The sequence below is a fragment of the Carcharhinus amblyrhynchos genome, chromosome 4 (assembly GCF_965287045.1).
Source record: "Carcharhinus amblyrhynchos chromosome 4, sCarAmb.v2.hapA, whole genome shotgun sequence".
NCBI lineage: Eukaryota > Metazoa > Chordata > Chondrichthyes > Carcharhiniformes > Carcharhinidae > Carcharhinus > Carcharhinus amblyrhynchos.
The window spans coordinates 35,540,469-35,565,639 of NC_137327.1; the positions used below are offsets into that span (position 1 = coordinate 35,540,469).

Consider the following 25,171-nt stretch of genomic DNA (forward strand, 5'->3'; position numbering starts at 1 on the left):
GGTCAAAAAGGTGAGTTTAAAAACAGTTTTAAAAGAAGAAAATTAGGTAGAAAGTTTTAAAGAGAAAATTCAAGAGTTTAGGGCCTTGGCAGCTGAAGGCATGGCAGCCAAAGGTGGAGCAATTCATAAATGGAGTATGCAGGTGGCCAAGATTGAAGAAATGCTGAGTTATTGCAATGTTTAAGGGCTACAGCAGCGGTGGGCAACCTGCAGCTTGGGGAAACACACGGCCCATCAGGGTTGTGAGTGCAGCTCCAGAGACATTTTGTTGACTGTCGCCCATGCAAAATTGGCACATTCTGCTGGTTTCCATCCACATAGCTTTTTCCCTACCAATACAAAGTGATATGCACGTAAACCAAGGACACGGAAAGTGAGGTGCATGTTAACTGCACGCAACAATGACTGAGAGGGCTCTCTTTGTTATTCAATTAAGTGTAAACATTTATTTTGTTTTTACCACTTGAAGATTAAGATTCTATTAATATATCAGTGGTTAAGCATTTTCTATAACTCATTATGAAATATTCGCTGTGCATTAAATGTATTCAGTTTTATGGCAGGGTCTTGGTGCGTAAGCAGCCTGGTTTCAACATTGCGGCCCACTGAGATGAAAGAGGGCCACTTACCAGGCCCACTCACTAGCCTAGCTCATCCATCACTGGGCAACAGGAAGTGACAGAGATAGGAAGCGTCATAGCTGTGGAGAGATTTGGGGGAAAAATGCCAGACAGAGAACCAATATGGTTCACTGATCACAGGATGATGAGTGAAAGCAACTGTGTGTGTTAGAGTGTAGGCTTTGTGAAAGCTGGAAAGATAGCCAGCAGAGCATTAGAACAGTCAAGGCAACACTTACATAGACAGAGGTTCTGTTTTACGTTTATTTATTAGTGTCACAGGTAGGCTTATATTAACATTAAAATGAAGTTACTTTGAAAATCCCCTAGTCACCACACTCCAGTCCCTGTTCGGGTAACTCCTCCCGGTGCTCCGGTTTCCGCCTACAGTCTGGAAGACTGTGCTGGTTAGGTACACTGGCCATGCTAAATTCTCCCTCAGTGTGCTTATTCGGATACATTGAGGGAGAATTCAACACGACCAATGCACCTAACCAGCACAGTCTTTCGGACTGTGGGAGGAAACCAGAGCACCTGGAGGAAACCCACACAGACATGGGGAGAACATGCAGACTCCGCACAGACAGTGACCCAAGCTGGGAATTGAACCCGGGTCCCTAGTCCTGTAAGGCAGCAGTGCCAACCACTGTGCCACTGAGCCACCTAGAGGCACGTGGATATGGGCAATGTTATGGAGGCAGATGATGTTGGAGATGGAGCAGATATGGGCTCAGCAGTTCATTTCAGGGTCAAAAAGGACATTTTGTTTGTGAACAGTCTAATCAGCCTGCCAAGGAGAGGCATGGAATCAGTGACAAGGGAGACTGAAGACAATCTCTTTGATCTTCTCAACATTGAATGAGAGGAAATGTCTGCTCATGCAGTGCTGGTTGTAGACAAGCAGCATAGCATATAGAATACTACAACGCAGTACAGGCCCTTTGGCCCTTGATGTTGCGCTAACCTGTGAAACCAATCTAAAGCCCATCTAACCTACGCTATTCCAAAATCATCCATATGTTTATCCAATGACTATTTAAATGCCCTTAATGTTGGCAAGTCCACTACTGTTGCAGGCAGGGCATGACAAGAGACAGTACAGAGCTTGAGAGTGCTGGTGGAGAAGTAGTGCTCAATGTTGGCAGCATAACATGGATCCTAATATTATGTTTTCAGAATATGTCATTGAGTGGCAGCATGTAAATGAGAAATAGGAGATGGTCAATGACACATCATTGGGAGAACCTGTGACCCCTAATTTCTAGGAGACAGTAGTGGGAAGTGGTCATTGCAGGTCATTCCTTGGCTACAACGAGGTAGATCAGAATAGAACTAAACCAGGGTTCTCCCACTCAACTGGACAATGGAGGACAAGAATTGGAGAAGGATGCTGTGGTCAAGCATATCAGAGATGTTTACCACATTCTCATAGAGGACGTCATTTGTAACCTTGTCAAGGTCCACTTCAATGTTGAGGCCAAGACAGGAGCCTGAATGGAGAGGTTCAATTACAGAGTTGAGGAAAGATGGGCATGGATTTGGGAGGTGGCAACATGTCCAATGACTTAGTAGAGGAAAGCAAGATTGGAAAAAGATAGTAGTTTGAAAGAAATTAGGGGTCACAGGTGGGCTTATTAAGGAGGTGGTGTGGTAACTGTAGATCTGAAGGGTAGCAGGACAGAAACTGAGGATATAAACTAGAACAATATCAGCAACTGTGGGTCCATGAACTAGGTTTCAAAGGGAAGTTCTGCTCAGAGCAGGCATGAGAGGGGATAGAAGAAAAACTAAAGAATCTAAAACTAGGGAGAAATTAGTGTTCAGAGCCTGGGTGGGGTTGGGGAAGTGCTGGGAGCCTTAGGGAAGTTTGGTTTCATGACATAGGAGAAAGGAAGAAAGCAGCAGAGCAGTTGGGAGAATGGTCTCGATTTTAGTGACAAAGAAGTCTATGATCTGTTTCTATATATTGTTACATTTAAGAAGATGCTCTGTAATGCTGAGGCCAGTGATAACCTTTGCATACCAGGACCATTCTGGAATTGTGAGCAGTTTTAACAGAGGAGAGCAGGATCCAATAGTCCTTTGTGTGATCCAGTCAGATGTGGGAATGAATGGTTAAGCCAGCTGTCTCCTAAAATGCCATTCCAGATGGTATGGTCTTCAAGTTAAAAACAACCCTACGAAATATTGTAATCTGATGTTCAGCAGGGTTGTTAGTGGGATAGTCCATTTGAATTTTATCACACTGTCATACACAGGTCACTGTAACAGTAGTGGAATACTATGAGAATTATTTCACAAGTGCTAAAAGCTCACAAACTATTGTCTTTGTGTACACTGAAAGCAAAATCTCTTTGAATTCACTACTGATACAATTCTACATTTTTGCACTCACCTTTAAAATATTTAGAGTACATCACATTATGCAGGCCAGGTACTAACTCTATTTACTGAACAAATAATACCCATGGTAGACAAATTTTAAGTTCAGTGGGTAAATGGCCACATTTCTGAGCTGTGAAATTATTAAGTGGGCAAGCTATTTAATTTTCAATTGAGTTTAAAGAAGAGTAGTTAATAAACTTCTACAGGTCATTTCCTATTGTACTCTACACCATATGGCCATCTATAATCTTCGCTGTTCATAATTAGCATATTCTATTTAAAGACCTTGCACTTAAGGCTTTCATGTAGATACAACAATCCCCATGATAAAAGTAAAATCCAATATTTCATAATTAACAAAATCTTGCATTAAACCCTTAAACTAAAACATTATTATTTAAATCTGAAAAAAAGAGAGTTTCTAATCAGTTGTACCCAATTACCCAGTCTACCCTCGCCAGAATGCAGAGCTAATTTAACATTACCTCCAGGACAGCGATGTGCCCTATGTTCAGTCAAGTCAGCCAGTGAATCAAAGTCCTGCTGACAATTATCACAGGTGTAAATTGATTCATCTTCCATGTCTTCATCATCTTCGTTTCTCTCTTCCTGACTGGTCATGCTGTGTCTGTCTTCCAACAGTTGTCCGTCCTTGGTATCATACTCCTGGTCTCCTCCTGAGGCTCCTGCTGATGAAGCAGAATATACTATAATGTGAATAACTGGGATGTGGAAAGATTAAGAAAATAAAGTGTTATTAGTAAATACATACAGATAAACGAATAACAGGTTTGAGAAAAAATACCAAAACAATAACCCTGCTACATCACAAACAACAGACTACAATCTGAGTATTGGAAACTCAACTATTTGTTTAAAAAAAGGGGTAAATTGAAGATATTCAAGAAAATCAGTTCAAAGGGTTTTCACAATATCAAACATATTGATAAAGATAAAAGAAAAACAGTTTTATTTTCTTTGAAATTTGCATTCCAATTTTTGCCTAGATCCTAGCCCTTCACTCCCTCAAAAAACAAAATAAGAAAAACGGTAACCTTTGTATAATTTTAAACTGACATTATGAGAGTAAATGCTGTTTAACTGCAACGCCGGTTGAAGGGAAATTCATTTCACTGCAGCAGTTCTACTACCCAGATTTTTTTCTGTTCAAGGGGTATGAGCATTGATGCAAAGGATTACTTCACATCCCTAATTGCCCTTGAGAAGATGCTGGTGAGCCACCTGCAAGAACTATTAGCGCACATGTGGTGGTACACCCATAGTGCTGTTAGGAAGGGTGTTCTAGGGTTTTGACCCAGCAACAGTGAAGGAAAGGCGTCATAGTTCCAAATCAGGACAGTCCGTGACCTGGAAGGGAACTTGCTCTTGGAGAGAAACATATGATGTTCTCATTTGCCTGCTGCCCTTGTTCATCTAGGTGCTATGGGCTGTGATTTGGAAGTTACTGTCAAAGGAGTCCTGGCAAGTTGCCAGTGCATCTCATAGATGATGCACACTGCAGCCATGTTAGGCCGGTTGTGGAAGGAGTAAATGTTTAAGGAGATAGATGTGGTTCAGATATTTGTTCTGGATGGTGTTAACCATCTTGAATGTTAATGAAGCTGCATTCATAAGAACATAAGAACATAAGAAATAGGAGCAGGAGTAGGCCATCTAGCCCTTCGAGCCTGCCCCGCCATTCAATAAGATCATGGCTGATCTGTGGTGGCTCAGTTCCACTTTCCCGCCCTCTCCCCATAACCCTTAATCCCCTCTCTTATCAAGAACCCATCAACCCGCTTCTTAAAAATATTTAGCGAGGCAGCCTCCACCACTTCAACGGGCAGAGAATTCCAGAGATTCACCACCCTTTGAGTGAAGAAGTTCCTCCTCAACTCCGTTCTAAACTGCCTCCCCTTTATCTTGAGGCTGTGCCCCCTAGTCCTACTGTCTTTTTTGAGCGGGAAGAGTCTCTCCACCTCTATCCTATCCATCCCATTCATCATCTTATACGTCTCAATGAGATCTCCCCTCATTCTTCCAAACTCTAACGAGTACAAGCCTAGTTTATTCAGCCTCTCCTCATAGCTCAACCCCCTCAACTCCGGCATCAGCCTAGTAAACCTCCTCTGCACTCCCTCCAGGGCCAAAATATCCTTGCGCAGGTGCGGCGCCCAAAACTGCACACAGTACTCCAGCTGCGGCCTCACCAATGCCCTATACAGCTGACGTGTCCCAGGGAGCAGGTAAAGACTACGTTTAGTGGGTTTTTTTGCTATTAATTCTGTTAGTAATTTATTAACTATGGAAAAGAGAATTGAATGATTTTTCTTGGCATTTCAATGGCCTGGATTTTGCTTTGAGCAGAGTGCTGAGGCTGACAGTTGATCAGGTTCTTCTGGAGTAAATGGGACCTCAACATGTATGAAGGCCCAGGCCAAAAACCCCAAGGTGCTTTATGAAGTTAGGCGAGATCCTAACTCAAATGACCCACTAGAGAGCTTTTATTAAACAAAGTTTATTTAAGACCACATAATGTAATTACTGTGCTGTATTGTATATAATACGGGCAGCACATTGACATAGTGGTCAGCACTGCTGCCTCACCGCACCAGGTTTTCGGGTTTGATTCCCGGCTTGGGTCACTGTCTGTGCAGAATTTGCAAATTCTCTCCGCGTCTGCATGGCCCTCCCCCGGGTGCTCCGGCCTCCCCCCACAGTGGAGATGCCGGCGTTGGACTGGGGTAAACACAGTAAGAAGTCTTGCAACACCAGGTTAAAGTCCAACAGCTTTACTTGTTAGTAAACACCACTAGCTTTTGAGGTTTGACCCTTCGTCAGCTGTGTTCCTTCTACAGTCCAGAGATATGCAGGTTAGATGGATTGGCCACGCTAAATATTGCCCCTTAGTGGCAGGGGGATTGGAAGGGTAAATATGTGGGGTTGGGGGAATAGAGCCCTGCTGGGATAGTTGTTGGTGCAAGCTCAATGGGCGGAATGGCCTCCTTCTGCACTAGGCTAAGATTCTATGATAACAAAAGAGAATTGGCATAACTTTTATCAATTACAAGACTTGAAAGTATAATTTTTAACAGCTAGCTATCTCTGTTGTTCCAATGTAAAGCAATATCCCACAGATATACACCCATCTTTAGACTTAGTGCAAAAACGTGATGCTGGATCTCCAGCTATTTAACACTTTCTGGATCGAAATCCAAGCCAGCAGTTTTCGGAAGTGTATATGCTCCAAACAACAAAACCTCAGAGAAGTAAACCCAGTCCCTGGTAGCTTCCAACACACTAACACTTACACAGCATAAAACGCCAACTCCAAAGAGGAGGAAAGACACCGCTGTTTCTCTCAGCTTCAAGCAGCTTCTGAAAACCAAAACTAAAATTGGAATGCTGTGAAAGACAGTTGTCCCTAGCCACACGACCTGACTTGTTGATCACCCCTAATCAAGCCCTACTTTGCAATCCCAAGGGAACGCTGCATTAGTTCAGACTAAACAACCATTACACTAACAATAAAGGACACCAGCTACAGACAACACGGTGCCGACCAAAATCCCAGGACTGCTAAAACATCTTGCAGAGAAACGTGACTAAAATACATTTTTCAAGGGCACAGTATCGTCACACATCCCTAGTTAAACATTGAGATCTACAAGCTGTGATCCCAGCTACCTTGCTTACCTGCAGGCTGTTCTTCGGCAATAACTTACCAATAGACTGAGCATTGAAATCAATGTTAGAACATGCAGTTGTGAACCGTACCCACCGGTTACTCAGTAACCATCTCAAAAAAGGTGAAGTTGGTGTATTCAAATGTGAGTGAATTTTTTAACAGTGTGATCATATATAATTACTACCAAATTCATCCAGCTAAGTGCAGAGTGCACCCCAATTGGTGCCTTGTAGATGCTGGACAAGTTTTGGGGGGCTTGGAGGTAAGTTACATTCCACAAAGTTCAATGGCTACTCCTGTCAAGAAGTCAAATATTCTTCCCCTCTTGTTGGTTCCCTCACCATCTGTCATAGGCCCAGTCTAGCAGCTATGTCCTTCAGGACTCATGATGTAGAGATGCCAGCGTTGGACTGGAGTAAACACAGTAAGAAGTCTCACAACACCAGGTTAAGAGTCCAACCAGTTTATCTGATAGTAACCTCACAAGCTTTCGGAAACGGTGTTCCTTCGTCAGGTGTGTGGAAGGTTCTGATCAGAGAAGGGCATATAAAGTCACACATAGTTTACAGAATACTGATTAGAATGCAAGTCTTTACACCTAACCTGCTATTCAAGTCTTAAAGATGCAGACAATGTGAGTCTCTTGTCTGCATCTTTAAGACTTGAATAGCAGGTTAGGTGTAAAGACTTGCATTCTAATCAGTATTCTGTAAACTGTGTATGACTTTATATGCCCTTCTCTGATCAGAACCTTCCACACATCTGACGAAGGAACACAGTTTCCGAAAGCCTGTGAGATTACTATCAAATAAACTGGTCGGACTCTAACCTGGTGTTGTGAGACTTCTTCAGGACTCAGCCAGTTGGATCCCATAGTGATGCTGGACATTGCAGTCCTCAATTCTGAATACATTATTTTCCGTTGGCCCTCAGCACCTTTTCAAAACAAGCCTTCCATGAGATGAGTACTGATTCATCAGCTGAGGAGAGCAATAGGCAGTAATCTGCAGGAGGTTTAATTGGCCATGTTTGACTTGATGCCGTGAGGTTTCACACTCCTTAGGCTAAGCATGATTTCAAGAATTGGATCACTGGTCAGGTTCAGGAGTGTGTGACTGCAAGTTAGGCAGGTATGGGGATCAGCATGCAGTGATGGAGGAACCTTAGCCCCTAACTTTGTCCAACAATGAGGTGCTCATTACCTGAATGGATGAGGAGAAGGATTGCAAGAAGGATGAGCAGACTGGCGATGGCACCATGGTGAAGGATGCCAATCTAGTGGGGGAAGTGAAGGGCAATGTGGTAGTAATAGGAGAAGGAATAGTCAGGGGATACTGTTCTGCAGTCAGGTTCAGAAACTCTGAAGATTGTGTTGTCTGCCCAGTGCCAGGATTAAGCAGATCTCCTAGTGTCTAGAGAGGAACTTGAAATGGGAGCAGGAGGATTCGGTTGCCATAGTTCACATGGGAATCAATAACATATGTAAAATTAGGAATGATGTTCTGCTAAGAGAATTTGAGTAGTCAGGATCCAAACTGTAAAGCAGAACTTCACAGGTAATCACCTTTAAATTTTTAGCTGAGCTATTCATAATTGGGCACAGTAAGAAGTCTCACAACACCAGGTTAAAGTCCAACAGGTTTATTTGGTAGCACAAGCTTCTGGAGCACTGTTCATTCATCAGGTGAGGCATAGGGTCAAGCAGATTAGAGAATAAAATGCAGGAAGGATGGGTGAGGTGAAAGGAGAGACAGAAATTCAAAAAGTAAAATTGAGGCATCAGATAGTATGGCAATGTTGGTAATGACAGGCAGAGCAGCTCAGGAAAGGACAGAAAATGTTACAAAAATTATATATTGGCAAATAAGATCATTGCAGGGAATAAAAGTAAAAAAATGAAATTCAAAGCATTCACGATAAGAGAGATAAACTGGTGGCCCACACAGAGGATCTAATCACCTTTACAGAGGCATGATGAGAAAGGTTGTGAAATGAATATTCCAGGGTACACAACACATTGGAAATTCAGACAGAATGACAAAGGAAGGTAGCCAAAGGATGACAAGATATTAGTGGGAAAGAATCTGGCCTCAGAAGATCATGACGTAGAATCAGTGAGTTCAAATTAGGAGTAGCAATTCAGAAAACACTAGTGGCAGCAGTTAATAGGCTCTCTAACAGTAATTAGATCACTGAGCAGAGCACTAAACAAGAAATTATCAGAGCTTGTAACAGAGGAAATGTAATAATTGTGGGGCACTTTAATCTTCATATGGCTTAGGACAATCAAATTGGCAAGGTGGTAAAGATGAGTTTGCAGAACTTTTTAGTATCAGTTTCTTGGAATAATATAATAAAGCTATTTTAGATCTAATATTGTGTAATGAAGCAGGATTTAATTAGTAGTGTCAAATTAAAAGATCCACAAGGAAATAGTGATCGTAATACTATTGAATTCCATGTTAAATTTAGAAGTGACATATTTAAATCACAAACAAGAATCTTAAATTAAACCAAGCTGATTACATAGGTATGAGCGGGGAACTGGCAAAAGTTAACCAAAAAGCAAAAGTTGGCAAGAAAGACCCACCTGTGCTCATTGATAACATTAAATTAAAAGAAGATACTTAAAATGTTGCAAGAAGCAGTAATATATCTGAAGATTGGGAATGTTTAGAAAACCAGTACAGGGTAAGAAAAATGGTTATAAAAAGGTGGGAAATAGAATCAGTATATGGGGAATGTTAAGTATGAGGGCATAGTATCAGAGCAAGGTGCCGATCATTTAGGGATGAGAAGAAATTATTTCACGCAAAGGATGGTGGATTTGGAATCTCTACCCCATTGGGTTGTGGATGCTCCCTTCTTAAATGCATTTAAGGCTGGTATAGATAGATTTTTGATGTCTCAGGGAATTAAACGGTATGGGGAGCAAGTGGGAAAAATGAGTTGAAGCCCAAGATCAGCCATGATCATACTGAATGGTGGAGCAGGCTCAATGGACCATATGGTTTACTGCTCTTATTTTTTGTGTTCTTGATCCAGAATCAATGTCCGGAGCCTAGCTCTGTGCCAGCCTTTTCAGGTGGCCAGCACATTTGAGCAAGATAGGATACAGGTCTTCCTCTTCAATTTTGCCAGGGAAAAGCAATCGAGACCCAGCAAGTGTAGGCAGACAGCTAGTTAATGAAGGAGGGTAGACCTTCCAAGCTGCCAGTCTAATTGGAAAGCCAACATCACTGTAACCTCAACAGTGCCGCTGAGTAAAGTGCCACTTTGAGACTCTCTTACAGGTATGGCAGAGAACTGTTGTCTTTGCTGGGGCAAAGGCAACAAAGCCCCAACATCATTTGAAAGGAAATGCCACCAGTGGAGGCTCCGGAGTCCATTGAATTGGCCTTTGCCACTGGCAGCTAGCTCCAATAGTTCTCCCGCCACCTGGGGAATCAAGTGGAGCTAGCCTCCTTGCTGCTAATGGCCTCCTCTTGCAACAGACGGAGTTCCATCACCAATAAAATGCTACAATATGAGGAAAATGGCCCTTAATTGGTCTTTAAATGTCTCCCACCTATAGGCAGCAGGCATACAGGTTGTTGCTATTCCTGTTGCTGGGAAGCCTATCTAGCAGCTGGATTGCACGAGGGAGCCATCCCAATGCAGTTCCCTGGCATTTTACAGCCCACCACCTATGGCCTGTCAATTCTATCCACTGTATATGTGTGTATCTCTCTTTAGCATATGATTAAACAAAGCATAACAAAAACTTACAATAACTTGCTATAAAAATACTAATTTACTAAAATATGTCTGGAATATTACAACTTTTACAACAAGGATCATTTTGTTTACCCTATAAATGACTGTACCTCATTTGTGGAGAAATAAGATGATATTTTCTGATGATTCCTATTATAAAAATATTACAGCATTTATCCACTACAAGATTTGAAAGAATCTGAAATCTAGTGAAAGAAAAGTCTGCCAAAATTAAAGCGAAATGAATGGACATTCATCTCCCTAGACATGATTAAAATACTGCCCAGCAATTGAGCAACTTGCACCAAAGCCTATTTCATTTCACATATAAAATTATAAAAATCTTGCTGTGCTTTAGACCAATGGTGTTTCACGTTGTTATCAGCTTTTGTCCTCCTGGAACTCTGACCTGTATGACCTTTCTGAGCTGTCATTTGTCTGATTTTGACAGCCGATTGTATCAAATGCCAAGAACACCATATGTGAGAATTTTCAATGGGCTTAATTTTTAAAAACATTGTCAATAAACACCAACTATAGTGAGATCTATAGTTGTTCCACAAAATGAAAGCAAGAAAAAAAACTTTAAAGAAGTTCTTTTATCACAAGTGACATCAATTGATAAAAATGCAATTTTATATATAGATACTGAAGTGTGTTTTTAAATTCACTATTACAATTTCATTCTGATTTATTAATATAACTGGAGCTCATATTTCAGATTTTTGGCAATGCTTCCAGGATCATATATAGATACGTGAATGGTATCTTAGATTCAACATTAAAGTTGAATTGCTCTAAATGCAAATCCATCAATCCATCTAAGTGTATCAAATTACACCAACCAAAGCAAATATTGTTCTGACTACTGTCCCATCCTTGTTGCAAGCTATAAAATAGATGTTTTGAATACACTGAGCTGGGTAACAACAATTTTCAATATGAAATGTGTTCACAAAGTGGCAAACAATCACCAGCTAGGCAAGATCACATAAATAGAACACATAAACTAACATAATAATCATGAGTTGCTCAAAAAGCTATCCTCCTGAATGGCTTCTGAATCCACACAACAGTATAATTGCTGTCATGTAAATTTAATAGCATTGTTTGCGTATCACATTATGACAAAATTATGTTTAGCTTTTCTAGCTCTTTAACTCATTTAACAATAATGAACTTTCTTTAGGTTTTTTTGTAATAAATACAGCAGAGTTTAAATTTCTAAAGAACGCATCTGACATTAGCAACTCCTCACACTTAGTGCAAGCACAACAAGCAAGGCGTTTAGAAAAGTAAATAGAAATGTTCAATTTTATTTCACGAGGATAGTGGGGGATATTGGACACTAGACAGGGATATTGCTGTATAAGTATTGATCTTGACGCTTTTTTGTCTTTTATTAATGAAATAATTAGCACTTTAAACATATTATCTAACTCGTTATAAGTAGGAACAGCTGGAGGAATAGTACACATCACAACTGAAAAATTCAGAAACATGTTTGTAATTGATCTCTTCAGAGATATGAAGTTTTGTATACAGCAAATAAGTGAATAAATCATCAGTCTGGGAGCTGCAGGCTTTTGGTGGGATGACATATGAGGAGAAATTGAGTAGGTTAGCGTTATATTCATTAGAGTTTAGAAGAGTGAGAGGGGATCTCAGAGAACCCTATAAAATTCGAACAGGACTACATAGGATAGGTGCAGGAAAGGTGGTGGGGGTGTCCAGAACTGGGGGTCACAGTCTAAGGATAAACCTTTTAGGACTGAAATGAGGAGAAATATTTTCCCCTGCAGACTGGTGAATCTGTGGAACTCGCTACCGCACAAAGCAGTTGAGGCTAAAACATTATGTTTTCAAGGAGTTAGATATAGGTCTTGGGGCAAAGGGATCAAAGAATATGGGGGAAAGGCAGGATCAGGATACTGAATTGGATAAGCATCCGTGATTATAATGAATGGTTGGAAGGGCTGGTGCTCCTATTTTCTATGTTTCTATGTAAAAGTCATTTCTTAACTACATGAAATAGGAGCAACCCAGAATTTGAAGCAAAAATAATGAATTCACAGTTCCCACCATTAATAATGCATTAAAAATCCAGCAAATTGAGGTGAGGAAGAGCTCCACTGTGAGTTGCAAATTACCACCTATTGTTGGACAATTTGTGCTGTTCTACCATTAGTCCTTTGAAAACCAAGACATGCCACAAATCTTTCAATGAATGTCAACAAATTACTGCAATTGTACTTTAAAAGTTTGATTAATCATTACATGTATTGGTATACAGTGAGAAGCATTGCTTCTCGCAAGCTATACAGCCAAAGAATGCTCATAGAGTACATAGAGGAGAAGGAGAGGAGGCAGAATGTAGGGTTATAGTCATACACTAGGTTGTAGAGAAAGATCAACTTAATATAAGGTGGGTCCATTCAAAAGTCTGATCGCAGCAGGGAAGAAGCTGTTCTTGAGTCATTTGGTATGTGCGTTACCAGTTAGCAACTAATGATGATCTTTCTGGAACATATCACACAAAACACATAACCCGGATGCAAGTTAAATTTGGGAAATAAAAGAAAGTAATTTTTTTTTTTTACAGAGAAAAATGTCCTGGGGAATCTAACAAATAAATAGAACCAACAATCTTAGATTAAGAGGTCACCCATTTAAGATAGGCGAGAAAGAATTTCTTTTCTCAGAGGGTGTGAATCTGTGGAATTCTTCACCGGAGAGAACTGTCAAGGCAAGGTCATTAAGTATGTTCAAAGTTGAGATGGACAGGTTTTTTAATCTGTAAGGGAATCAAGGGTTATGGAGATAAGGCAGGAAAATTGAATTGAGGATTATCATTTCAGGTCAATCATGATCTCATTGAAAGGTTCGATGGGCCAAATGGCTCAGAAATCATAGAAACACTACACTGCAGAAGTATCCGCACCAACAACAATCCCACCCAGGCCCTATTCCTGTCATCCTACATATTTACCCCGCTAATCCCTCTAACCCATGAGTCCCAGGGCACTAAGGGGCAATTTAGCATGGCCAATCAGCCTAAGCCACACATCTTTGGACTGTCAGCGAAAACAAGAGCACCCGGTGGAAAGACACAGGAGAATGTGCAAATTCCACACTGTGATCAAAGCTGGAAATCATAGCCAGGTCCCTGGAGCTGTGAGGCAGCAGTGCTAAGAACTGTGCCACCTTGCCGGACCTTTGGCTTCTATGTTTTTAGTCTTATCAGTAAAAAGAAACAGAGACCACAGCTAAAAATATATTTTACTGGATACAATTATCACTGGCTAAAACGACTGACAATGGGAAAATCATGAGATTTGATTTGTCATAAATTTCTATGAAATATATAGTTTGCACATTAGGCAACAGGTGCCTTTTCCTTTTGAACAATAAGAATTGAAAGGCAATCCAATCAACAAGAAAGGAGGCTATCTTATTCACATGTATGTGCCAAGTTACATAAGTATTTTGTTACATAAATATTTTCATAAATCTCATTTAATAATGTCAGATATCCTATTAAAATCCTTAAATTTTATTAGTTGGTCCCATCATTCACCAAGGTTCTAGGTGCTTTGCTGACCTTTCCACATATCAATTCACACTTCCCGCAATTTGCAGTGCAACCTTAATTGGAGCTGGAGGTTAAATTTTCTTGTAAATTTTGTAATTTATGTTATGATTTTACAACACTTATTTTCAGCATTAAGTCCTCATTTTAGTGTACAAACCAAAATGTCAGCCAAAAGGATCATCAAAAAGCACTTGTACTGATTTAACTTCTGCTCCTTGCTACGTTGCTCAGTATCAATTCCTTTCGAGAAGTTTTTTTTAAATTGCTTATTGGTAGTCTTCATTTGCACTTGCTATGTGTTAATTGGTATGTTACCTGTCTGTTCAGTTGTGATTTACTGCTGTTTTACGAACAAAGAATTCGTATGAGTTACTATGTCAGTGGTTCCCAAACTTTCATATGTCACAGCACACACCACTATACTATAAATATATTTTGAGGCACATCTCCTACTTTCTCTGAACTGCCCTCTAGCAGTAAGACTTTTTTGGGGCAATTTTCAGCCTGCGTTCGCCATCAGAGAGAAAGCAACATGGGCGTAAAATGCAGAGAGAATCAGGAACCACGATTTTCCATGTTTCATTGTGCATGTCTGGATGCCAAAACCTGATTTCCACCATAATAATGCTGAGCAATGATAGCGTTAGTTCAATTCTAGCTATTGCAAAACCTGGACCATTGACTTGGAAAATGTAAACAATACAACGTAAATGTAAATAGATTTCCTTGAAAAAAAATCACAAATAACTAGTTTTCCCATTGCTGTGGTTTTATGTCAATCATGCACATGGGCCTGACCGATGTAAAAAATCTATACCATGCATATGCGGCTCTTTCCTGGCTGACACATGTGCAGGAGACCTAAGGTTCATCACGTCTTGGAAATGGCAACTACAGAGCTGGAGACGAAGGTTAATTTTAGTTTAATTACGTGAATGTTTGGTCATTTTGAATATTTTTACATGGCACACTTGGGGGGTCTTTGCAGCACAATCATTGCATGATGTAACAGCCAAGTGTAACGCAGGAAATCTGCTGAACAAAGCACACAGGCTTCAACGTATTTATATAAACTAACTTAATTAGTTTCTCAATGGCAATTCTCTGCCAAATTTGACAAACCATTCAGAGCTGTGAATGGACAAATGGAAATTGTAACACCAACTTTCTCCGGTTTCCTGCTGTCGCTGGACAGACATGTTTCCCATATAAAAAGAGACTGAGGTAGAATCGTAGAGTAGCCAGATACTGACTTAACTGAGAAATCATAGGGCAATGTACTGACATGGGAATATCCCAAGCCATATCCACCCTAATGGTAAATCAAGCTGGAGTTCCCAGGTAAATGGTGTCAAATGAATTAATTGCCATTAATCAACATTTGTACACCAGAAATGTATGGAATTGAATAATACTGTTAAGTACACACCATCAAGATCCTTTTATATCAGGACTGATGAGAAGTCACCATTCTGAAATGTTAATTCTGTTCTTTCTCCACAGATGCTGCCTAACAAGCTGAGTATTTTGAGAATTTTCTGTTTTATATCTGATTTCCTTTTGTTTCACTTAAGTGACAAGCTTCCTTGACAGTGTAGCAAACTTTTTCAGTTGCTGATTGTTTTTTCATTTGATGTCTTGTTTCAAACTTAGCTATGGGACACACAAGTTAGGTTAAATATTTTACATTTAAAATATTAATCTCTATATTAAAGCTCTCTTTTAATGGTTAATACTTCATATGAACATAGTTTTTAAAAACAAATCTGGAATTTACAAGCTACTGATGACCATGACACCATTTTCAATTGTCAGAAAAACCCACCCGGTTCACTAATGTCCTTCAGGGAAGGAAATCTGCCGTCCTTACCCAGTCTGGCTTACATGTGACTCCACAGTCACAGTAATGTGGCTGACTCTCAACTTCCCTCTGGCAACTAGGGATGGGCAATAAATGCTGGTCAACCAGTGATGCCTATGTCCCATAGGTGAAAAAAAAACTAAAATACATCCAAATTTAAGCAAGTTGCTTGCAAAATGAAGCAGGACTTTATTACCGATACTTCAAAGATGTCCTATACAGCAAAAACATGAATGTCTGGAATCCAATCATTCAATAAAATTACTACGGAGCTGTCAAGTCATGGCTTGGTTTTACCAACTAAATGAAGGCATTAATGGTTTGCTATTTTCAACACTTCATTCTGCATCATAAGTTTCTAATTTTTGTAACCATGGAAAATGCATGTAATCATTTTCTGAAAGCAGCTTGAAAAATTATAAAAGTTTTAACCTTAATAGCAGAATGGTCGCTTGCTGGTGCAGAACTTGAAAACTGCTGAAAAAAAAACATATTGTGAAAGCTTTTCATCTCACATTCATCAGGACACACGCAAGAAAACCAAATCTCAATTTACAGCAATTTATACTGCATGAGAAAAGGGTGATTGGAAAGTGGACTCACAGATTTTGATTTCATTTGATTTATTATTGTCACATGTATTAACATATAGTGAAAAGCATTGTTTCCTGTGCGCTATACAGACAAAGCATACTGTTCATATAGAAGAACACGAGAGTGCAGAATGTAGTGTTACAGTCATAACTAGGGTGTAGAGAAAGATAACTTAATGTGAGGTAGGTTCATTCAAACGTCTGACAGCAGCAGGGAAGAAGCTGCTCTTAAGTTGGTTGGTACGTGACCTCAGACTTTAGTATTTTTTTCCCTACTGAAGAAGGTGGAAGAGAGAATATCTAGGTTGTGTTGTGTCCTTAATTATGCTGGCTGCTTTGCTGAGGCAGCAGGAAGTGTAGACAGAGTCAATGGATGGGAGGCTGGTTTGCGTGATGGATTGGGTTACATTCACGACCTTTCCTTGCGGGCTTGGGCAGAGCAGGAGCTGTACCAAGCTGTGATACAACCAGAAAGAATGCTTTCTACGGTGCATCTGTCAAAGTTGGTGTGATCCATAGCTGACATGCCGAATTTCCTTGGTCTTCTGAGAAAATAGAGGCATTGGTGGGCTTTCTCAACTATAGTGTTGGCAGGGGGGGGGGGCCCCAGAACAGGATGTTGGTGATCTGGACACCTAACAATTTAAAGCTCTCGACCCTTTCTACTTCGTCCCCATTGATGTAGACAGGGGAATGTTCTCCTTTACGCTTCCTTAAGTCAATGACAATCTTCATATTATTGACATTGAGGGAGAGATTATTGTTACCGCACCAATTCACCAGATTCTCTATCTCATCATTGTTTGAGATCCAATCCACTACAATGGTGTTGTCAACAAACTTGAAAATCAAATTGGAGGGGAATTTGGCCACATAGTCATAGATGTATAAGGAGTATAGAAGGGGGCTGACAACACAGCCTTGTGGGGCACCGGTGTTGAGGATGATCGTGGAGGTGTTGTTGCCCACCATTACTGATTGTGGTCTGTGAGTTAGGAAGTTCAGGATCCAGTTGCAGAGGGAGGTACCAAGGCCCAGGCCATAGAGTTTGGAGATGAGTTTCGTGGCAATAATGGTGTTGAAGGCTGAACTGTAGGTAAGAAATAGGAGTCTGACATAGGTGTCCTTGTTATCTAGGTATTCCAGGGTTGAGCGCAGGGCCAGGGAGATGGCGTCTGCTGTAGACCTGTTGCGGTGATAGGCAAATTGTTGTGGATTCAGGTAGTCTGGGAGGCTGGAATTGAATCGTGCTGAGTAGCCTTTCGAAGCACTTCATAATGATGGATGTCAGAGCCACCAACCGATAGTCATTAAGGCACGCTGTTTGATTTTTCTTAGGTGCTGGGATGATAGTCGTCTTCTTGAAGCAGATAGGGACCTCAGATTGTTATAAAGAGAAGTTGAAGTTGTCTGTGAATACTCCTGCCAGGATCTAAGTGCTCGTCTGATAGGTCATGTGCTCGATAGGTCATGACATTACCATGGAGAATGCACCTGGAAATAGTCATTCCCCAAGCTTTATTTAAGTAACAAAAACGAGAAGTCTAGACACGTGCTTTCTGTTTGTAGAGAACAGGGCTTTGTATATAAATAACTTCTAGTAGCACAAGTAAGCCAATTGTGAGCTTGACTGATAACCCTACATAGTCTGTACTCTGTTGGAAATAACCGAACGGACATGCTGTTTGACACAATCCACCAGTTGTTGGGAAGTATACGTGGCATGGCACCACAGCAGCACTGAATTCATATACCATAGTATTCATAGGCCAAACATCTTTTTGGCTTGAAGACAGTATACTATTAGTGGAGAATACAATTCATGTTGCTACTGCACAGTAGCAGCATGCAACAAACAGCTTCACCTGTTGCTCAATTTTTTGATTCACCTTAAGCTCCCAGGGTAATTTGAACATAGAAAGAACATAGAAAAAATTACAGCACAAACAGGCCCTTCGGCCCACAAGTTGAGCCGATGATATCCCTAGGCTTACCTACAACCCTCAATTCTATTAAGTCCCACGTACTCATCCAGAAGTCTCTTAAAAGACCCGATTGAATTTGCCTGCACCACCACCACCAATGGTAGCTGATTCCACTCACCCACTACCCTCTGAGTGAAAAATTTACCCTTGATATCTCCTCTGTACCTACTCCCCAGCACCTTAAACCTGTGTCCTTTCGTAGCAACCATTTCAGCCCTGGGAAAAAGCCTCTGAGAATCCATCCGATCTATACCTCTATATATATATAAATTATATATATAATTTGAGGTGGGCTCAGCAATTTTCAGGAATCAAAGTGGCAGCCTTAGGCCCCTTCATGAATTCTCATGACATACACTGAGCAATGATCAGATCGTGGTAGCCATTATCCCACAGAATAGCAGTGCCAGTGTGACATCAGGTATGTAGGTCCAACATCCCAACAGCTGGTAGATTTTATCGAACAGCATATTCTTTCAGTTGCCCACAAAAGGCAGAGAGAATACTGACTGTACTTGATTGCTGCTTGCAAAACTCAAAACAGTGTCCAACATTAGATCTGATTCCACAACTGGACCTGCTGAACATTAAGAATTACACTAACAACCAATTTAAGATTATCAGTTGAGCTTCCAATCTACTTCATTTAAGCCTGCTAGAAGTTTCATATATTCAGACTCAGGGACCTCTCCTTGCACTTTTTTCAATTAAACAAATGTTTTCTGATACATTCCCCATGGCAATGCATCAACCAAAGTCCATTTACCAACCAATCAGCACCCCTTTCTCATGAAGTAGAAATTGTTATTCCATTTAAATTTGGTATTCTTGCATTTGTCCTGCTGGGTGCAAGGCAAAAAGCTTTGACAGAATGTCTCTTTTTTAGCAATACTGAATAGTAGAAAATAAATTTAAAAGTCAAAATCTTCTCAACTTAAGTATTGGACTGTGTCAGCCTTAAAAAAGCTTAACCCTAGTACTTGCATTTCATTTATTTTTTCAGCGATATATTATTTTAATGTTTGTCCAAAAACTCAGTCTTTATGCTGCTGTTGTCATTAGTTTGGTGCTTAGAATGAAGAAGTTTCACTTGTTTAATTATTGAGAATGTTCAGTTGTAACATTTGTTTTTAATCTGCTTGGTGTATGACACAGAAACATAACACCATGCTGAATCTGGGCTGACACTTGTTAATTGTATAAATTAAGGTTAAGTGTATACAGGTGGAGGGCAATCACTGGATAATTACCTATGCACATATAGACACTCCCTTTTAACAGGCTGCTATTTAGTTTTGTTTCACTGTTACACTCAAGAAGAGTAGAAAGCGACTCTTGCTTTTTCTTACTGTCCTTTTTTTTGGGGGGGTCATTATGTGATTATTTAAAGTTTGCTGGGAAAAGTACAAGAAGACACTTAAGGACACTGGTGGTAGGTTGTGGGGTTAGGAGTAAGACATGTATAACGTCTCACTTTGCAAATAAATCCAAAGATGAATAAAAATTAACTTCTGGTCTTCCCCTTCACCAAGACTCATCAATAACCATGTATACCAACAAGCAGAGAGATAGCTCCTACCTCTACTGTAGAGTCAAAAAAGGCTTAAACTTAACCTACATCTAATTATAAAGACTTCTTCAGATCTATTGAACTGTAATTAACCTACAATATGATGGCAGCTTGTGAAAAACCCAAAACTTTACAGAAAACCCACGGAAAAACTAAAATTCTGGATGACCAAGAAAACTTCAGCAAAGCAATCTGACCTGAAAAGAAGCTCCAGAAGCACGGACAAAGAGAAAAATCATCAGAAATAAAACCTCTAGAAAAAGGTTTGGAAGCTGGAGGCAGAAATGAAAACTACTTACTGCAGCAGAGGCCTCCATTAATTCTCTTTTCGATATCCAACTTCAAATCCCATAGCGCAGAGTCAGCAATCATAGCAGGAATGAGCTAAATCTTTTATAACTCCAGGCTGCAACAACTCCTCAGAAATCTTTCAAAAGTCCAAAGTGTGGTTTGAGAAAAAAAACCATCAATAGAACCCAATCTCTGAATTGCTTCTGAACATGCAATGTCGGAACTCACTCCAAATTGGGAAAGATAATTAATTAAATGGTCCAGGAGAATCATGACTTCTAAACTCAGTTGACAGAAGGCAAAGGATTCAACAAATTAAAATACTGAACAAGAGAACTTTGCAGGGAGTTAATGCAGGCAGTCGATCCAGAAAGCCATTGCTGAATCTGCACATCTTTGGACAGGTGAGAGGAAACCAGAGCACCTGCAGGAAATCCACATAACACAGAGAGAACATGCAAACTCCACAGTCACCCAAGAATGGAATTAACCCCAGATCCCTCGCACTGTGAGGCAGTAGTACTATGTTTCTATGTTTCTGAAGAAACTAGTGCCAGAAAATATGATTGGGAAAGTGATATGTTTCCCAAGATATATGTGAAGAAATTAAGGATGGCAAAAGTAGAACTTCTTATAAAATACTGCAATGAGTCTCAGAAACAATTGGCAGAGGTATAATTAGGATCTGAAGTTGAATGATAATGCAGAGGAATTGTGCTCTGCTAAGGCAAAATTGATCAGCGTAGAGAAGCAACTTTCCAAAGATGAGTTTGTAAAGGAAATAGAAGAACTGATGAGAACACTAGAATGTCACTCACTGGAAATGGAACATTTGAAAAAGGACTCTGAAACATTCAATTTTCAACAATTAAAACTTGATGAACTCCCAAGCATCTGAACTCTTTGGTAAGCATCATGCAACATGCCTGGAACAGGAGAAAAAATTGGTAATGCACCAGAAACAGTTATTTGAAAGCAGAATTAATAACAAAAACTGATGAACTTCTTGAACTTCAGTCCAATCTGAACACGATGGTTGAGATATGCAATATGGAAGAGCAAATCCAGACTTGTGAAAGCTGATTAGATAAATTGTAAGTAGAGAGCAAGGAGTAGTCATCCTGAAAGAAAGATTCTAAACAGGATGGAATGCCCAGGTGAAGTTATCAAACTTATATAAGAGTTCCACAGATAACTATGAAACAGATACAACTCAACTTACTACAGCTAATGAAAAATACATAAGCTCAAAAAGCAGGCAAAAAAAAAGCGTGCAAACATTTGGGTAAAAGTATGGAACAGCTGAAAAGTAAGCTTCCGCATCCATTGCCATGACCTATACAATAGAGGAAGTAAAAGAAATGACAAGCAAGTGAATACAATGTCTGTCCTTCTTGCAAGAAACGTAATTCGGATAGCAACCACTTACCAATGCATTAGCCAAACTGACTAAGTGTGGTTCAATAGAAAGAATGGAAGTAAAGAATGAAAACCTACTCAGATGCAAGAACAACCTCCAAACCTTGGGAAGATCCAACAGCAACAGAACCTACTGCTCCTCTGACAGTAGTGCTAATGAGACATGGGAGGGTTATAAGGCCTCTAGACTGCCTGAACTTTGAATTCAAGGGTTGAATGGCGGGGGGGAGATTGGGTACTGATAATGTAGTAATAACAATGAAAGTGTATGTTTGTAATAACAATGAAAGGATTAAGACAAACTATAAGAACATAAGAAATAGGAGCAGGAGTAGGCCATCTAGCCCTTCGAGCCTGCCCTGCCATTCAGTAAGATCATGGCTGATCCGTTGGGTCTCAGTTCCACCTTCCCGCCCTCTCCCCATAACCCTTAATCCCCTTGCCTATCAAAAACCTATCAACCCGCGTCTTAAATATATTTAGCAAGGCAGCCTCCACCACTTCAACGGGCAGAGAATTCCAGAGATGGTGCACTGAGGATAACAACACATCACTAGTGGCAACAAAATAAGGGTCCTCATTGAAGAATAGGATCTCTTGCGTTAGCCAAAGCCACAGCAGACAAACTAGAACACAACAGAAAGAAATCTGTCTACAAAAAATGTGAAATCCAATGTCTAATTTGCAGGCTAACCCAACTATTCACAAGCAGAGACAGAGCAGCAAATACAAATCAATATCAGGATGGACACCAGACTCCTCATGCATCCTCAGTGGTATTAATACCCCAGATAGAAGGCTGCAGAGTGCCAGTATCTGAGTGAAATACTAAGACAGTGTTGCATTGTCAGTGGTACACCCTTTCTGAGCAATTAATAAACCAAGACCCCAATTGCTGGCTTCTGTAAAGCCTGAACATGGAAGAGAGCATGGCACAATTTGAAGAACGTGTTCTCCTAGTTCCTGCTTACATATTGCCCTTTGCCCTATAATCACAAAATACAATGGATAAATACTTAGACAGTAGCATACCATAGCATGAATATGGGATTGAGTACAGTACCACCCACACAGGAATGTAAGAGAACACATGACCCACACCCAGGGTCAGATTAAAGTAGACAGTCATGTGGACCATCGAGCATGCAGATAATTCATGGCTTGTACCCTTTACTGTAAATTTGTAAATACTACTTAGAGTCAACCTATGTATTACTATGAAGATTTCTTCAGACCTACTGAATTATAACCAAAATCTTACAACAAGCAAATGCTACTTCTTTAATGAAGGAACAATAAGGGAGGCTGAACACCACAGAACTATCTGCTTATAGCCCTATATCTAAGTTTGTGGCAGAGGGATGGGGTAATTAATAAACTACTGCAAATGGTTGGGTTGAGGATGCTTCCCTGAAGATCTCTTGTAACAGCAAGATTAGGACTTCTATGGTAGTCCAAAGGTTGTTTTCAAACCTTTGGCTCCAACTGACCTATATTTTGATACAGCTTTTGGTGTTATACTCATTCAAACAGTTTTTTTGTTGAAGGCAGCTAATCTAATTTCTGATATTTGATTCATCTGTGCGCATTTCGAACTCCTATCATATGTGTGTTAGTTAACTCAACCTGAAAATGACTCCGTTTACCTATCTCTCCTTCCCATCCTAAGGTGTATAGTATTTTGCTATGTGGAAATGGTTTTACCTTGAAACTCTGGGTTCCAGGAATTCCATAAGGGAATCCTAAGGGCACTTCTGCCAATCCCCAGATTCTAGTCTATCCGTCAATATCTCTCACCAAGTCTTACACATGGATCAAAGAAAGCCTTGAACTTGAATGCCCTGAAGCTCTGGGCATAAAGGGCCATTGTTTGAGTGCACATCTTGAATGACAAAAGCTGAACCAGCGTGAAGACATGTTGTCACCAAGTGAAACAAGAAGCAGAAAATGCCTTCTTTTGTCCTTTTGAGCACAATCCCAAAGAACTATATCGAAGCTCAACTTGGCACCCCCCAGAATCCCATCTACCAAAACGACTGAGTTGACATTGCAACAATTTAATGCAAAACATGCAAGCATATAGTCAGCATTGAATGACAGCTCTGCAGTATAAAAAAGGGATGCCCCATTAGATCTCCCAAACAACAGTTAAAAATTATTCTATAACATTTCACTTTGGACGCCCAACATTAAATCCCACCGATTAACCATTTGTTCAAGGTGTCAGGATGCAGTGGACTGCCAGATGAATGAATAAGACATTCTTTAACAAAAACTTATTTTTATATAGCACCTTCAATGTAATAAAATGTTCAAGCCAGTTCACAGAAATGTTAGAAAACAAAATTAGATATTGAACTACATAAGATTATCTGAAAACAGATAAGCAAAAGCTTGATCAAAGAGGTGGATTTTAAAGAGTATCTCAAAGATAGAGAGGTTAGGAGGGAATTTGCAAAATAAAACACAATTCTTTCAAAAATGTGTCTGACACTGAGATAAGACTTTACATTTTCCCAACATAGTATAAGGGTAATACTGAAAAAAATGGATGACAATGGATAGCTTTGCCTCACTTCACTTCAGTTAGGCTCCGTAAGGCACCCAGCTAACCTTGCAGGAGCCTTTGCAGCTGGAATGTGCATGCTAATAAAAACAAAGATTTGGCCACATACTTGTATAACTTTAATGAGCCCTCTTCATAAAGGACTGCACAAGACAAGAGCTTAAAGCCCTTATGTAAATCACAAAGCAATATAAAAAAGTTTCTTACACTTCCTAATGTGTAATCTTATATGAAGCCACAATGCCTCCACACATTCACCATAATAACAAAATCTCTAGATTGTTGGTTTTAATTCCATTTTGTGTTGTTGAATATAAATGTCAATACAATCCAAATAACCCCCTCAGAGAGCCATCATGTGGTTTAATTGTAAATTCTGGTTTCACTAGAACCTTTAGGGGAAAAAAAACAATCTCTAGAACACCAATGTTGTGGATGCCTCAAACAGAATCCTACTTCCCTGCCTCAGAACAGAATCACTATGGCAATTTGACAAATGCTCAGCAACAATGTCCACAACCATTGCCTTTCCCCATCCTCTCACCATGAAGCAGCTTTTAGCAGTACTTCACAGATATCAATCACACCTGCCATGTGGTGCAAGTCCATCATCTCCTGTTGAACTGATTCATTAAGATCCCCTGGCTGTTCAGAACATTGCACTAGCTTTTCCAACTTCCACACAAATGGTTACTAGTAGTCGAGCAGCTATCATATTATAGTATTTTTTCCAGGTCTTGAGAATGCCCTCATAAATCTGTTGAAGTGCAGCAGAATAGTTAGACTTTGCTACTAACCTACGGAAACCCTTTGACTCGTGTTCACAGAGTTTAACCAACACAAAA

At 40.1% G+C, this 25,171-nt stretch overlaps 1 protein-coding gene across 7 annotated transcripts in view; it reads right to left on the bottom strand.

Annotated features, from left to right (window-relative positions):
* The window catches only part of znf423 (zinc finger protein 423), a 377,947-nt gene that overhangs the window by 231,189 nt on the left and 121,587 nt on the right, over window positions 1–25,171 (bottom strand). For 5 of the 7 annotated variants that reach the window (XM_080186963.1, XM_080186961.1, XM_080186962.1 and 2 more), the window contains one exon: window positions 3,491–3,694. In XM_080186963.1, coding sequence (XP_080043089.1) covers window positions 3,491–3,694 — 204 coding nt within the window. The remainder of the gene's footprint in view (window positions 1–3,490; window positions 3,695–25,171) is intronic. The other 2 variants (XM_080186964.1, XM_080186967.1) reach the window with 1 other exon arrangement.